The sequence below is a fragment of the Salvelinus sp. IW2-2015 genome, linkage group LG20 (genome assembly GCF_002910315.2).
Source record: "Salvelinus sp. IW2-2015 linkage group LG20, ASM291031v2, whole genome shotgun sequence".
Lineage (NCBI taxonomy): Eukaryota > Metazoa > Chordata > Actinopteri > Salmoniformes > Salmonidae > Salvelinus > Salvelinus sp. IW2-2015.
Window position 1 is genome coordinate 23,032,883 of NC_036860.1, and position 17,985 is coordinate 23,050,867.

The window sequence follows — 17,985 nt, forward strand, 5'->3', positions numbered from 1 at the left end:
TTTACCTGTTGGTGTTTTTCTTATTTTCTTTCTGTCCAGATGGAACAAAGTCAACCATTATAGCGCTACAGTACCTTGAAAGTGTAGCAAATTGTATGCATTGGTGTTAACTGGGCGTGGTGCTTGAGATAGAAGTGTTTTAGGGGTGTGCTATACACAGGTAGTGTATAGGGTAGAAAATGGATCTCTTGGCGTAACGGCTAAGGTGTTGGGTTGATACTCGATGGGCCTGAGTTCAAGTCCCAGTTGAANTGCATTCGGAAAGTATTCAGACCCTTTTACTTTCTCCACATTTTGTTACGTTACAGCCTTATTCTAAAATTGATGAAATAATTGTTTTTCCTCATCAATCTACACACAATAACCCAGAATTACAAAATTGAGCTCAGGTGCATCCTGTTTCCATTGATCATCCTTGAGCTGTTTCTACAACTTGATTGGAGTCCACCTGTGGTAAACTCAATTGATTGGACATGATTTGGAAAGGCACACACCTGTCTATATAAGGTCCCACAGTTGACAGTGCATGTCAGAGCAAATTCCAAGCCATGGGGTTGAAGCAATTCAAATCAAATTTTATTTGGCACATACGCCGAATACAACAAGTGTAGACCTTAACGTGAAATGCTTACTTACAAGCCCTTAACCAACAGTGCAGTTCAAGAAGAGTTAAGGAAATATTTACCAAATAACTAGAAGCTGTTATGGAGCTTTTCGGTCCTAGACTTGTCCGTAGAGCTCCGAGACAGGATTGTGTCGAGGCACAGATCCGGGGAAGGGTGCCAAAGCAATTCTGCAGAATTAATGGTCCCAATGAAAACAGTACCTGAATTATTCTTAAATGGAAACATTTTGGAACCACCAAGACTGCTTAGAGTTGGCCGCCTGGCCAAACTGAGCAATTGGGGGACAAGGTCCTTGGTCAGGGAGGTGACCAAGAACCCGATGGTCACTCTGACAGAGATCCGCTGTGGCGATGGGAGAACCTTCCAGAAGGACAACCATCTCTGCAACACCACCAATCAGGCCTTTTTGGTAGAATGGCCAGACGGAAGCCACTCCACAGTAAAAAGCACATGACTGCCCGCTTGGAGTTTTCCAAAAGGCACCTAAAGGACTCAGACCATGCGAAACAAGATTGAACTCTTTGGCCTGAATGCAAAGCATCACGTCTGGAGGAAACCTGGCACCATCCTTATGGTGAAGCACGGTGGTGGCAGCATCATGCTGTGAGAATATTTTTCAGCGGCAGGGACTGGGAGACTAGTCAGGATCAAGGGAAAGATGAATGGAGCAATGTACAGAGAAATCCTTGATGAAAACCTGCTCAGGACCTCAGACTGGGGTGAAGGTTGACCTTACAACAGGACAACGACCCTAAGCACACAGCCAAGACAACTTAGGAGTGGCTTTGGGGAAAGTCCCTGAATGTCCTTGAGTGGCCCAGCCAGAGCTTGGACTTGAACCAGATAGAACATCTCTGGAGAGATGCTCCCCATCCAACCTGACAGAGCTTGAGAGGATCTGTAGAAAACAGGGAGAAACTCCCAAATACAGGTGTGCCAAGCTTGTAGCATCGTACTCAAGAAGACTCGAGGCTGTAATCGCTGTCAAAGGGAATTCAACAAAGTACTGAGTAAAGGGTCTGAATACCTAGATAAATGTTTTATATATATTTCTAAAAACCTGTTTATTTTATTTTTTTAAATTTTATTTGTCATAATGGGGTATTGTGTGTAGATTGATAATAAGGCTGTAACATAACAATGTGGAGAAAGTCAAGGGGTCTGAATACTTTCCGACTGCACTGTATATTGCAGCCTTAGCACAATACCTTGCAACCTTTTTCAAGGGTGTCGGACCTCAATAAAATGGCTACAGTGCTATAAGGTGTCGGTCGCAGGGACCTGGGCAAAACTACTTAATCTGTGTCCTGTGTTTGAGTCCTGATCGTGCCATCCCGGGCCCAGTTTTCCAAAGGTTATCTATCTGGATTTTGCCTATTGGAGAGGATTAAATGAATAGGAATAGAACCAGAGTCCCAAGTCAATTTATCAGCAGTGGGGGCCAAAAGGTCAGAAAAACAGGCTTCAACATAATGACGTTTATGACCTGGGTGAAATTATGAAATTCCTTGAATGCATTCAGAATAACTTCCTTTTAACATTTGTATTGCAAAATGTCTAATTACTGTATTTAAATACACAACAAAATATTACTTTCCAAGATACTGTTGGATTCATGATCGGAAACCTTAAGAATACGCCGTGATCACGTGATCAAGTTTAGGGAACCGAAGTCATCACAGCTGCTTTCTTGCGTGCATCTACTCATCTCTGCCTAGCTAGCCACCTTGCTAGCTTTGTTGTAAAAATGGATAGAGAAAATAATGACGAATAATTTTCTGCTGTCACAGGTATACTTGATAGAGAGGATGTAGTCTTTTCATGTTTGAAGTATTTTAACTATTATTGTAACATTTTTGTCGGGTCCATTTTTTTTTTTAAACTGGAAAGTGGAAAAGACAAAGAGAAAGGGCTTTCCAATAGCTAGAATGGTTTGGGCCTAAAAAGAAGAGAAGAGGTAAGTGGATTAAACAAAATGTTAACTAACATCTTTATTGTTATGTAGCTACTAGTTAGCGGTTATGGTAACAATTCCTGTGCATTGTAATTTAGCTATTTATCGTGTGTATATTAAAGATAGATGGTCAGTAATATCGAGCAAGTGGTAGTTAGACTAGTTGGCAACGGAATAACTAGTTAACATTGTACGTTAGGCAATGCTAGCTAACTAGCTAGCTATCCATGGTGACACCACATTGAAAGTTTCCGTACCGTCGACAATTTGTCATTAAATTAACGTTAGTTGACAAAATTAAGTCGTTTGCCGACCTTGGCTTAGTGGAAAAGTTAGCTGATAGGTCAGTTAGCATGGAAGCTTGGGTGGCTAACTAGCTGGCTACCTGTATCATGAGTAGTCTCAGACATCAGCCAAAATCTCTGGTCATACTGAGCACTATCACAGGTGCTTATTTGGAAGTCGTAGAACATGTGATTTTTTACAAAAAAACAAGTTTGACAGCAATGTATCCGAAATACATGGGTACTGTAGCAAGCTAGCTAGCGTCTTACATTTCTTGGGGGGACTGTTTACAACAGGGGGTTTCAAACTGGGTCCGCGGCCCCCTAAGGGTCCATGGAGGTCCCTGAATTATATATATTTTTGTGGGGGGGGGGGGGGGGGTGAAAAATGTATTTTAATAATTATTCTATACCTTCGTGGATACCATTTTTGTGTTGCAGTGTCCAGTTTGACGGAAGTTGTTGGTAGTTTCACGAGCGAATGCTAACTAGCGTTAGCACAATGACTGGAAGTCTTCGGGAACAGTTAGCATGCTAGCTGTTCCTGTTCATCCGACTGGGGAATTAGATAAAGGGTTTCATTGTCACACTAACTATCCCTTTTAATATGGAGGAAATTAGTCATTGGAGATAAAAAAAAAAAAAAAAATCTGTAATAAATTCTTAGGCGGGCCATCTGTCTTATTTTATTTTAATTAACCCTTATTTAACTAGGCAAGTCAGTTAAGAACAAATTCTTATTTACAATGACGGCCTACCAAAAGGCCTCCTGCGGGGCTGGGATTAAAAATATAGGACAAAACACACATCACAACGAGAGACCTAAGACAACAATAGCATGGCAGCATGGAAGAACAATTTGTCAACTTAAACGACCAAAACCAGATGAAAAGCAAGCAGAAAAGATATTGAACTATATATATTTTTTAATAATACCATTTTTGAAAACTAACAATCAAATAAAAGCTAGTCATTCCGGGAGAATAGAAAATTCCGAAAACTGGGCGTTCAGGACACATGCCCATTTTTATGTTTGAGCAGAGGAATACAGTATTAGCCATGGAAAGGTACATAGAATTGCAGGACATTTTGAAACCCTCAATTCTCTCAGCTCCATGCTAAACTGTGACATTTCTGGAAATTAGCTTAAATTATACCACCAAGATGCCTTTCTAGCTACTAGACTGTTAGAATCTACACTTCCTCTTCCAATGAACTGTGGGGTGGTCAAACTAATGAAACTGTCTACCAAATATATTCGTTTTAAAATGTTGATTACTTATTTGCCATTACCATTCACCTTTGTTGCTAAAATATGATGTGGGTCCCGGAGTCACCGGTTTGCCTGGGCAGGGTTCTCTGGGCAAGAAAAGTTTGAAACTCCTGGTTTGCAACATCTAGTGACGCCAATGCTTTGACTCGGTCGTTGTAACCTAGGCACAGAAAACCTAGCACTCATCATTAGCCTACTTATTTTGGCCTGTAAAATAACCGCAGCCAGAAGGAAAACTAAAATCTGAAATTGCCCAGGTTCAGAACCCTCTGCCTTAATTAACCTCTGGGTGTTGATACACACTAATTGTCTTTGAGGGTATTTTTCTCATTTTATATCAAACCAGACCAATGTATGACGGCATGCATCCCATAGTAGTCAAGTGTTTATTTATTTATACTGAACAAAAATTTACTGCAAAAATGTCAGATTTTACTGAGTTACATTTCATAGAAGGAAATCAGTCAATTTGAAATAAATAAATGAGGCCCTAATCTATGGGTTTCACATGACTGGGCAGGGGCCCATCCACTTGGGAACCAGGCCCAGACAATCAGAATGAGGTTTTTACCCACAAAAGGGCTTTATTACAGATATAAATACTCAGCAGAACATTTAATTCTCTGGCTTCAGCTCTGTTGGACAGTCCCGAAGTCAGCATGCCAGTTGCATTCTCTGTCAACTTGAGGCATCTATGGCACTGTGTTGTGTGACACAACTGCACATTTTAGAGTGGTATTTTATTGTCCCCAGCACAAGGTGCACCTGTGTAATGACCATCCTGTTTATTCAGCTTCTTGATATACCACACCTGTCAGGTGGGTAGATTATCTTGGCAAAGAAGAAATGCTCACTAACAGGGATGTAAACACATTTATGAGCAAAATAATATTTTTGTGCATATGGAAAAATTCTGGCATATTTTATTTCAGCTCATGGAACATTGGAACAACACTTTACATGTTTTTATTTTTATTCGGTATAGGTAGCCCTAGTAGTATTTTTTGATAGCGTTAAGTTGGTGCCCTTTACATGAGCACTACTGTAACAATAAGCATGTTAGAATTTCTTCAGCGTGAACACCATTGTCTTCCCTTATGTCCCATTTATAAAAAATATATATATATACAAATCAGAGCTAAATAGCTGTATTTTTCTCCATCCACAGTTGACTTGCTGGGTCTAGGACTCCATTTTAGGTTCTACAGTGAGGAAGGGGCAGCTCAAGTCTTGGTAGTTGCTACATAATTACCAATTTCTCTGAGGCATGGCCTCTGCTGGCAAGCATAATAAGTGCTACAGTACAGACATATGCTTCTGTGTGAAGTCTTCCCAACTTCCTGTTTAGGTTGCTCTATGGCTTCAGCTAGCCTAACTGTTTCCTCCAAGGCCAACTGCTCAAGGCCAACTGCTCAAGAATGTGGTTTTACAGCCGAGTTATGACAGGAATATTTAGGCTATTGTTTCATCTGGTGGTGATGCAAGGATTATGCAATCTTAGTACAGTTTTTGTTTTTACAAATGTTCAAGCAATGAATGTAGCTTAAATGTGGTTATTTGCGTCTTGCAAGACAATGCGGTGGACAATTTATTCATCCAAGATGGCAAAAACTAGTCTACCAAAAATTTACCATAAAAACTAGGCTACCAAAAAAAAAAAAAAATTGCTGTAAATGGTGGGTTTCAGATTGGAAATAAGCTATTGCAAACAAGGATTAATGAAACCCCCGTCTCTAAAGCAGTCCGACTAGACTAGTAGTTAAACACTTGTTTTTGAAAACTAGTTGTTCCTGCCAAAACCAGCCCCTGGACGCACTGCTGTGCACACGGTTTATTTTTAGTCAGACTAGATCTCTGTAAGATTTCGCTAACACAATCTAGCCTGGTCAATAGGTTTTATACTGTATCAAATGTATTTATATAGCCCTTCTTACATCAGCTGATATCTCAAAGTGCTGTACAGAAACCCAGCCTAAAACCCCAAACAGCAAGCAATGCAGGTGTAGAAGCACGGTGGCTAGGAAAAACTCCCTAGAAAGGCCAGAACCTAGGAAGAAACCTAGAGAGGAACCAGGCTCTGAGGGGTGGCCAGTCCTCTTCTGGCCGTGCCGGGTGGAGATTATAACAGAACATGGCCAAGATGTTCAAATGTTCATAGATGACCAGCAGGGTCAAATAATAATAATCACAGTAGTTGTCGAGGGTGCAGCAAGTCAGCACCTCAGGAGTAAATGTCAGTTGGCTTTTCATAGCCGATCATTAAGAGTATCTCTACCGCTCCTGCTGTCTCTAGAGAGTTGAAAACAGCAGGTCTGGGACAGGTAGCACGTCCGGTGGACATGTCAGGGTTCCATAGCCGCAGGCAGAACAGTTGAAACTGGAGCAGCAGCACGGCCAGGTGGACTGGGGACAGCAAGGAGTCATCATGCCAGGTAGTCCTGAGGCATGGTCCTAGGGCTCAGGTCCTCCGAGAGAAACAAAGCGAGAATTAGAGAGAGAATACTTAAATTCACACAGGACACCGGATAAAACAGGAGAAGTACTCCAGATATAACAAACTGACCCTAGCCCCCCGACACAAACTACTGCAGCATAAATACTGGAGGCTGAGACAGGAGGGGTCAGGAGACACTGTGGCCCCATCCGATGATACCCCCGGACAGGGCCAAACAGGAAGGATATAACCCCACCCACTTTGCCAACGCACAGCCCCCACACCACTAGAGGGATATCTTCAACCACCAACTTACTGTAGTCATAGGAGGGTAGTTTAAGGCCCTTACATCGCCTATGGTAAGCCCTTGGTGAAACTAATAAGCCATCAGCTGCTTCCTCGGCTCTTGGGTCAAAGCAAAAATATATGCTGCGCACCAGCCCATGTTGCAGCATTTGTTCCTTTTTTGACTCTGGATACAATTATCTTGTATGACAGCATATCATGCAGGCTATTTTATTGAACGCATAGCCTTCTACAACATGGGTCTCCAACCCTCTTCCTGGAGAGCTATCCTCTAGGTTTTCGCTTCAAACCCAGTTGTAACTAACCTGGTTCAGTTTTATCAACCAGTTAGTTATTAGAATCAGGTGTGCCAGATTAGGGTTGGAGTGAACCTACAGGACAGTAGCTCGCCAGGAACAAGTTTAGTAGGCCTACAACTTTGTTCTAATGTGACACTGTCCAATTGTTTTTATTTGGCAAAACAATAAATTTGATGATTATAGGCTGACAGAGGAGTGAAAGTGTCTGTTTTAATGTTGTCTAAATACCATAGACGTACAGTACTAGGCTTGGTGAGCCTTATTTAGGTTTCTATTTGTAGTTCAAGTCCAATAGATATGCAAGTGTTCCAAATATAGCCTCTTCAACTGGTTGGTGAGTAAGTAGTCTGTCTGATGGGACAGGGAAACCGCCTACTGAATAATACAGGAATTTCCATGTTGTCTCTGGCTCGATAAGGCTTGTTTGAGATGTTGGTTCTTGTCATTTCACTAAACAATAAAACACAGGTTATGTAAAGACTCCTGCCTAGTTTGTTCATCCAATAACATGTTTGGTGTTAAGCCTGTAATTTTTTCAAAACCTATTTTAAAAGAGAAAATGGGTACATTAGCCCAACTTATCCTTGCCTTAGGCCTAATACTAAAACAAATTACTATTATGATTTAATGCTAGGAAGTTACAGCTAAATTGAGACTGCATTATACATATTTGACTGAACTAGGCTAGCCTTTATCATTATGTTAGTGAGAAGGAGCTTGACCATGTGACACATAGGCAAGGGGTTATTTGAAGGGTTAAAAAGTTAGCTAGCTTTTGTTCCCCTAACTGTTATTTGATATAGACTAGGCCTAATTTTAATCATTGAATGTAAAGGCCAATTGACTCCCCAAACTCCTGATGGTCCACCTTCATTTTCATATATTTAAAGCATCTGAAATAATATTTCCCAAGCTGTCTTAATGGATTTGCTCATGTCATAAATGTCCATTTAGGGCTAGTGTTTCCATATGGAGAGTGGCACACATCCTGCTGTTCACAGCTGTTGTCATAACTAACGTCACTAACAAAATGCAGTTCCAGGAATTTTATTTTTATGGGGCCTTGACTTGACGATGAGCAATGAAGTTGGCAAGAGCACAAACAGATCTGGGATCAGTCTAAAGTGGACTAGTTGTAGGCTATAGGCCTAAACTCATTGCATTCAATTAGCTTACTGCTCTATTGACAATTCTTTGAATCTTGTATGGTAGACTACTCATTCAGTGGTGTTCAATTCAGCTATTTAGTTAGGTTATGGTTTCTGACGCTACCATTCAAGTAGTTGGGCTATACCACTTCTGGGCAATAGGCTATGTCATCATATTGCTGATGAAAAATATCTGTCTGGGAAATGCCTTTAGTGACTTGAGTAGGGCTTCCCCTGTTTCCATCTCAAGTAGAAAACAGGCGCTGTCCCTTTAAAGAAATTGCTGCTAGTTTACCCAGTGCTCTGGGGCATAGTGGGGGAGGGAGGTTGTTGATGGGGAGACAGGCTCTGGTTGGCTCTGGCGTCCTCAGAGTGGCTCATGACATCACAAGGAGGAGAGGCTCAGTGGCATAAAATAACATCTCCTTTTATGGAACTAGGTGGACTATTCCATTTTCCGGAAGAGGTTGCTATTTTCTTTATTGTAGACACTTTCCTTATTTTTCTTCTCTAAAGTGTGAGACATCAAGTTTATTGTTCCACTATTTTAGGCCCAGGCCTGTTTTTCTCCTGCCTATTCATATTCCTTCTATTCATATTCCTTTTATCTTTTCACTGTACTGATCTTGTTTAGATTCATTTGTTTAGAGAAGGCTTTGTGATGTAAAGGGAACTTGCCCTAGCACAGTGATAGAATATAATGTATCTTGTTCACTTTGAAAATGATGTCCTAATTACCACTGTTCCAAAGATCCTTAAGCTCCTGTCAGTACTATTTTGCCTTGCGGCAGTACAACGGGTTTGTTCCAATTATAATATCTCAAACACCTCCAAGAGTGTATGACACATTGTGCACTCATGTGTGCAACCCCCCATCACACACACAAAGAGCCTCCTCTCAACTTCACCTATTGTCCCCTGCCTTTAGCACACCCGCTGTTCGGCAGAGTGGTATCTCCCGTGAACGAACAGTAACCTCCCCTCCCTGAGTCAAATGTATCTCTACTCCAAGGAAATACTGTAATGTCGATGCTGTAGATCAGGAAACCCAGTTTTGACAACGCCTGTCATCATTAAAGGAGTACTACCAGAGAGCAGGCCGGCTGAGTATGACAACACTTCTGAATCCCATGGAGTTTCACTGAATCCCCTTTCCAATGTTTAAGTGCTTTGGGCCATGGCCTCTCTGTCAGGGTAAGCAACACAACTACTTGGTTTCTCTTGTTGGTGTTCTGGCTACGTTTCCTGTGAATAGCGTTAGCCTAACTGTTGTACTAGTCAGACCAAACAGTCACCAAACTTCATTGACAAATCGTGATAGGGTTATGATGGAAGTGTGGAAATGTATTTTTCTCAAAGAAGCAAGGTCCTACTTTCATGGTGTTCAGACACTTATATCTACCTCTTGAGTTTTTTTCTTAGTCTTTTCTTAGTCTATCTGTTTGTCATATAGAAGTGAGGTCAGGGAGCCTTAATTACCAGTTCAGTATGCCCCCCCCCCAGTTAACATTTCAACTCCCTAGACTCAGACTTTGCACTCTTTAATAATAGAGAGCAATAGTAATGGTGGATTTTTGTAAGCACTAACTCCGCCATGGCTCGTCGGCCAAAGCCTTTGGGGAAATTCATGTTTTTTGGGATAAACACCGAAAAGAATCTCCGTGGTAAAGACAGGCTTAGGAGATCTTATATGTTTTGTTCTGAGATGATCTTCATCAGCTCAAGTAATTTTTAAAACTTTGAAGCATTTATGTAATCAAAACAAGCACATAACCTTTATGAACTATGAAGCCTTTATGTTAACTGACTGTTATCTTATAGCAGAAAACGTATAAGATCTCCTAAGCCTGTGTTAACCTCAGACTTTATTTTTGGTGCTTATCCCAAAACCCCATTTCCTCCATAGGAATGGCTGAATGAACTTGAGGTAACTAATTTCCGTTTTTTAGGACTACAAGCTGGCGATCTCTATTTGCACAGTTAGGTACTAAGGTTGGTATGAAAACGCATTGCTTGACTGGTAGCCTTGCCCACAACCATTCTTTTCTCCAAATCTGTTTGGGAGTACAGTTTATCTTTGTACCAGTGCTAAAATGTGAGTAAAAGTGACCCTTTCAAGATATAACACAATTGGACAGGTATGGTGTTTTATATTTCATAGTTGGGTGATTCTCACGAAACTGGCGCTAGACCAAAAAATGTATCTTGGATCACTTGCCATAATTCCTCATGGATCACTAAGATTAGGAACTGTTAAAAAACTGTACTAAGCTCTATTAGAGATTCAGTAACCAAATGCATCAAACTGTCGTTTGTTAATCCCAAAATACCCCTTATTTTAGTATAAGTACTGTAATTATGTGAATGCATTTAAGTCAAAAGTGGATTTATTGGAAAATTCCTCCCAAAAACTATCTTTTGGTATTTGTTTCACCAAATACCAAAATAGTTTTTAGGTGCAGTCTTACATCCGATTTGGACCAAACTTTTTTCTAAAAATGAGTAAGGCATGAGGAATCCAAAGAAGTGGTCAAAAGCCACCCTAACCCCACGCCAATCCCACACCAATATCGAGTATATAGTATCAGTTCTCTACGTTTGACAAGTAGTATGGAACTGCGGCTTTGAGTATTGTTTCTTTATCTTATGTAAGGTATTCTCTGTGAATTTTGTGACTTTTTTTTCTCTCCCCAGTTCAGAGAAATGAGTAATTGTAGTTGTTGGGTTTTTGTCCCATCCTGATATTTACAAGTTCTGACCACTAGATGGCGCTATTCCTGCTATTATGATACTTTAAGAACCCCCCAATTGTTAACCAATATTTAATTTGGGTGAACTATCCCTTTAGCAATGTGGGGAGGATTCTTTATAAAATAATCCCCTAATAGCAGGAAGAGCACCATCTAGTGGTCAGAACCTGGTAATATCAGAATGTAGGATGGGACATTAATCCAACAACTTCAATGACCAATTTCTCTGAAATGGTGGGGGGGGAAATTATATGAGAATACATTACATAGGATGAAGAAACAGTACTCTGAGTCGCAGCTCCATGCTAATTGTCAAACATAGAACACTAATACTATATAGGGTAAGCAAACCCTTTAAGCCCACTTCCATCTTTTGATTCAAATGAAAAACTACACTGAACAAAAATATAAATGAAACATGCAACAATTTCAAAGATACAGTTCATATAAGAAAATAAGTAAATTGTGATCTGGTGTGATCACCATTTGCCTCATGCAGTGCGTCACATCTCCTTTGATTGTGGCCTGTGGAATTGTCCCACTCCTCTTCAATAGCGGTGCGAAGTTGCTGGATATTGGTGGGAACTGGAATACGATGTCGTACACGTCGATCCAGAGCTTCCCAAACATGCTCAATGGGTGACATGTCTGGTGAGTATGCAGGCCATGGAAGAACTGGGACTTTTTCAGCTTCCAAGAATTTTGTACAGATCCTTGCGACATGGAGCCGTGCATTATCATGCTGAAACATGAGGTAATGGCGGCAGTTGAATGGCACAATGGGACTCGTCACGGTATCTCTGTGCCTTCAAATTGCCATCGGAAAATGCAATTGTTCGTTGTCCATAGCTTATGCCTGCCCATACCATAACCCCACCGCCACCATGGGGCACTCTGTTCACAAAGTTCACATCAGCAAACCGCTCGCCCACACAACACCACAGACGCTGTCTGCTATCTGCTTGGGTTTCATCTGTGAAGAGCACACTTCTCCAGCGTGCCAGTCCATCAAAGGTGAGTTTTTGCCGACTGAAGTTGGTTACGATGACAAACTGTATCAAGACCCCGGTGAGGATGACGAGCATGCAGATGAGCTTCCCTGAGATGGTTTCTAACAGTTTGTGCAGAAATGTTGGTTGTGCAAACCCAAAGTTTCGTCAGTTGTCCGGGTCGCTGGTGTGATGATCCCGCAGGTGAAGAAGCCGGATATTGGAGGTCCTGGGTTAAACGTGGTCTGCGGTTGTGAGGCCGGTTGGACGTACTGCCAAATTCTCTAAAATGACGTTGGAGGCGGCTTATGGTAGAGATGAACATTCAATTATCGGGCAACAGCTCTGGTGGACATTCCTGCAGTCAGCATGCCCATTGCATGCTCCCTCAACTTGAGACATCTGTGGCATTGTGTTGTGTGACAAAACTGCACATTTTTGTGTCCATTTATTGTTCCCAGCACAAGGTGCAACTGTGTAACAATCATGCTGTTTAATCAGCTTCTTGATATGCCACACCTGTCAGGTGGATGGATTACCTTGGCAGAGGAGGAATGCTCATTAACAGGGATGTGAACAAATGTGTGCACAAAATGTAAGAGAAATAATGTTTTTGTGCGCAAGGAAAATTGTTGATCTTTTTATTTCAGCTCATGAAACATGGGGCGTTGCATTTTATTTTTGTTCAGTATAGATATAGACTAAACTTTTTCTGTTAATCAGATTTTGTATTACGTTCTTGACAATTTTGTGTAAGTGCCCACTAATGGCCAATTTTCAAAGCTGCAAAAGAAATTGGTGTTGAGGCTACCCTACACATTTTCCAGATATTTTTTTTTTACCTTTTCAGGTAAGTGATCAAACTTAATCTAAAATGAAGAGATGAATGTGCTGATATGTGCACATGATAGCATATTTCATGAGCTTTCATTACTATTTCTTGCCAATTGAAAATATGGAGTTTTCATGCCAGCAGTTATGCCTGCATGTCAGTCTCACAGTAACAACAACTTGGTGAACTATAACCAGATAATAGATTTCAGACATTCACAGATTACATTTTTGAATAGATTCTTATTTTACTGTTAAATTAACTTTGCATTGCTATACATGCCATTTTTGTAAATGTGAATGTCTCAGGTAGGCTTAAAGGGTACAGTGTCACAAAAGCACTCCCTCTACAGAATGTAAATGACAAAAAGCAATGTTGTTCAATATGATCCGTACTATCTTGTAGTCTATAGTGTATATTCATACCCTAAACCATTGGTTTCCAAATATTTTACAAGTAGACTTTTCTATTCTCTTTTTCACTTTAAATCCCTGTTCCAATTAAGCCCAGTATGCTCCTATTAAGCCCGGTTTGTGTTGAAACACATGGGGATAGTATGTTGAGATCCCTAATATTCAATGAACATGAGCATGAATGCTATTGTTCTTCAGATTTTAAGTTGATTAAAACACACAAACTACAGTTATGCATATTGTGCATCTAGCCATGGTGGCTTTACCAACATTAGGAACAGTTAGAAACCTCTGTATTCCAAGACGTTTGGAGTGGACAGGTAGTCGTTGATGCAGAGAGAGAAAAATAAGGTCCGGGATGGAAGACCTACAAGTGGTGGATAAAAATGGAAACCAATGAGGGACAAGAAGATGACAATTGGGTGACTACTCATGCACTTTTGTGTGGGGGCATTGTCATGTTGTCTTTCAATCATCCAGGTGATTCTGTTTGTTGGTCCACCACCTGTACATTTTTAATACACAGTGCAGGGGGAGATTTGAAACTGTCTTCAGATAGGCTTAAAGGAAGACTAGTTGAATTAACAAAAATAGCAGTGCAGCAAATGTGAATAATCTTTCAGATAATTCATTGAATCTCTGTGTTATGGTCTTTGTTGCATGGCTTCTTATCCCCAGAGGGCCGTTGTGTTCTAACCAAGCAATAACACACCTGATTCAACTAATCATGTCTTGATTGAAGTCTATGATTTAGTTGAATCAGGTGTGTACTGGTCGGCAAGAACAAAAGCCTAAATCCACATTGATCTCTGGGCATATAATTGGACACCCCTTTGTTGTAATATAATTTTAAGAAATGTCAATTTTGAACATATTGGAAATTAAATTATAATTGATTATTTAAGAGGTGGGCTTATTTGGAACACCATGGGCTTAAAGGGTACCCATTATGTCCAGTCCGGACTTTTATTTTATCAAATATTTTTTTCTTATTAAAACACAGGTAAAGTCATTACTTCACATGAGATTAATCTATAATTTTATATACACTTTTCTTACAAAAATTAGGACAGTATGTGTTCGAAATGTTTAAACTTTGGTGGGCTTAATAGGTACACCCTACTCATTGTTAGGGTGGGATTGGCGTGGGAGGTTCAGTGGGTGGCTTTTAACCATTTCTTTGGATTCCTTGTGTCTAACTCATTGTTAGAAAAAAAGTCTGGTCCAAATCAGATGTTAGTTACTATACTTATTCAATATTATATGAATCCTCTAAATAAAAATGGCCAATTTGGGTGCACGCAATTATCTCAAATTATATTTAAACAAAATGAATGCTGCAGGAATGCGAATCTTAAGTGTTTTTAACAATTTCATAACAATCTGAGATGGTGGGTGTTGAATCCTCTTTCTTGTGTTTTTGAGGTGGAACGACCCAAAAGGGACGTTCTTATAAAAATATATTTTTCCCAAGGTCTTTACAGGTAGTATTGGGATGTGGATATGTGTGGTTCTAAAGTATTTAAGATATATTTATAAATTGAATGGGATCCAAATGGCATAACATGATATGCCTATAAAGTATCTAAATGTGTAGGATATGGACCAAAAACTGTCTTGGGATATCAAACAGTATAGGTAAGTGCTAAAACATGTCAAAATGGGGATTATCCTTATTTTTAAGTGGTGGAAAACACAAACTCCAGATTGTGGATTTAAGTAAATGAAATGGGGTTTGTACACCCTGTATTTCTTGACAAACCCTACTTAATCAAATTAACAGATCTTTTTTTTTTTTACATCTATGCAGTGGGTGTAAGCAGTGGTCCTAGTGAATAATTTGAGTCACCAGAGCAGCACACCCATTGACTATACGTTAGAATTATCTTATCATTACTGAAACGGACCTAACAATATTGTAATGAGACGTGTGAATAGGTAATAAGGCCCTTAGCTCAATCTGTAGACTGCCATTATGAGTTAGCAAACAATTGACCACATCTACAAAGCCCATTCATGCCTCCGTGTTGGTAAATTAATGGTTCTCTGGGTTTTTCCTAATTTGAGCTTTTTAGTCATTATAGTAATGAGAAGGTCAAGTGTGGTAAAGGGGGTATTTTGAGAGAAAAATATCCTGATTCAGGCGGCATGTAAGTGATGAAATTAAATGAACTTGTGGTCATCTAAGGATTACTCCTTTAGATGATGCATCATGCATGGCTGAATAACTCTGTTTAAAAAAATTATTGGAGATGTTACAGGAACTTGAAAGTGTTACGTGATGAGAAACATGTCCACATGGTTTTTACGTAATAAATAATATAGTTTAATGTGAACTTCAACTAGTATTAGGATTAAGCGATGTCAATCTTTGTCTTATCGTGATTATGTACCCATAAAACATTGATTGACGATGCTATCGGGCGACGCTATTGGCCAATCATTTTTTTGTAAAAAAAAATTGTGGAAAAAGTAACAAACTCTGATAAAACGGCACTTAGGCTATAGTGCGAAATCGAAATGCTAAGAGGCAACTTCCGGCGCCGATAGAGATGGCAGCCTCGCTTCGCGTTCCTTGGAAAATATGCAGTATTTTGTTTTTTTACGTGTTATTTCTTACATCGGTACCCCGGGTAATCTTAGGTTTCATTACATACAGTCGGGAGGAACTACTGAATATACGATTAACGTCAACTCACCATCGTTCCTACCAGGAATATGACTTTCCCGAAACGGATCCAGTGTATTGCCTTCCACACAATACAATGGATCAGATCCCAGCCGGCGACCCTGGGCGACGCCGAAAAAGGGGAAAACGTGGCGGTCTCGTGGTCAGGCTTCGGAGACGGGCAATGCGCTCCACTCCTAGCATACTACTGCCAATGTCCAGTCTCTTGACAATAAGGTTGATGAAATCCGAGCACGGGTAGCATTCCAGAGAGACATCAGGGATTGCAACGTGCTCTGCTTCACGGAAACATGGCTAACTCAAGGGACGCTAACGGAGTCGGTGCAGCCAGCTGGTTTCTCCATGCATCGCGCCGACGAAACAAACATCTTTCCGGTAAGAAGAGGGGCGGGGGGTATGCCTTATGATTAACGAGAAGTGGTGTGACCATCATAATAACACACAAGAACTCAAGTCGTTCTGTCACCTGATCTAGAACTCCTCACAATCAAATGTCGACCGCATTATCTACCAAGGGAATTCTCGTCAATCATAATCACAGCCGTATACTTCCCCCCAAGCAGACACATCGATGGCCCTGAACGAACTTTATCTGACTCTTTGTAAACTGGAAACCACACACCCTGAGGCTGCATTCATCGTAGCTGGGGATTTTAACAAGGCTAATCTAAAAACAAAACTCCCTAAATTCTATCAGCATATCGATTGTGCTACCAGGCTGGAAAAACACTGGACCATTGCTACACTAATTTCCGCGACGCTTACAAGGCCCTCCCCCGCCCCCTTTCGGAAAAGCTGACCACGACTCCATTTTGTTGATTCCTGCCTACAAACAGAAACTCAAACAACAAGCTCCCGCGCTCAGGTCTGTTCAACGCTGGTCCGACCAATCTGAATCACGCTTCAAGACTGCTTCGATCACGCGGATTGGAATATGTTCCGCATCGCGTCCAAAAACAATATTGACGAATATGCTGATTCGGTGAGCGAGTTCATTAGGAAGTGCATTGACGATGTCTACCCACAGCAACGATAAAAACATTCCCAAACCAGAAACCGTGGATTGACGGCAGCATTCGCGTGAAACTGAAAGCGCGAACCACTGCTTTTAACCAGGGCAAGTGACCGGAGAATGACCGAATACAAACAGTGTAGCTATTCTCTCCGCAAGGCAATCAAACAGGCTAAGTCTCGTACAGAGACAAAATCGAGTCGAAATTCAACAGCTCAGACACAAGAGGTATGTGGCAGGGTCTACAGTCAATCACGGATTACAAAAAGAAAACCAGCCCCGTCGAGGACCAGGATGTCTTGCTCCCAGACAGGCTAAACAACTTTTTTGCCCGCTTTGAGGACAACACAGTGCCACTGACACGGCCCCCTACCAAAACCTGCGGGCTCTCCTTCACTGCAGCCGAGGTGAGTAAAACATTTAAACGTGTTAACCCTCGCAAGGCTGCAGGCCCAGACGGCATTCAGCCGCGTCCTCAGAGCATGCGCAGACCAGCTGGCTGGTGTGTTTACGGACATATTCAATCAATCCTTATCCCAGTCTGCTGTTCCACATGCTTCAAGAGGGCCACCATTGTTCCTGTTCCCAAGAAAGCTAAGGTAACTGAGCTAAACGACTATCGCCCCGTAGCACTCACTTCCGTCATCATGAAGTGCTTTGAGAGACTAGTCAAGGACCATATCACCTCCACCCTACCGGACACCCTAGACCCACTCCAATTTGCTTACCGACCCAATAGGTCCACAGACGACGCAATCGCAACCACACTGCACACTGCCCTAACCCATCTGGACAAGAGGAATACCCATGTGAGAATGCTGTTCATCGATTACAGCTCAGCATTTAACACCATAGTACCCTCCAAACTCGTCATCAAGCTCGAGACCCTGGGTCTCGACCGCCCTGTGCACTGGGTCCTGGACTTCCTGACGGGCGCCCCAGGTGGTGAGGGTAGGTAACAACATCTCCACCCCGC

General features: G+C 41.2%; 1 protein-coding gene across 4 annotated transcripts in view; it reads left to right on the forward strand.

Annotated features, from left to right (window-relative positions):
• Positions 1–2,300: 2,300 nt before the first annotated feature.
• Positions 2,301–17,985, forward strand: part of LOC111980376 (AF4/FMR2 family member 4) — a 42,880-nt gene continuing 27,195 nt past the window's right edge. For 2 of the 4 annotated variants that reach the window (XM_024011100.1, XM_070449275.1), the window contains exon 1: positions 2,301–2,583. Coding sequence is in view for 1 of the 4 variants with exons in the window: in XM_024011099.3 (XP_023866867.1) it covers positions 9,502–9,518 (17 nt within the window). In the remaining 3 variants the exon portion in view is untranslated. Of the gene's footprint in view, positions 2,584–9,288; positions 9,519–17,985 lie in introns of those variants that run through there. The other 2 variants (XM_024011099.3, XM_070449276.1) reach the window with 2 other exon arrangements.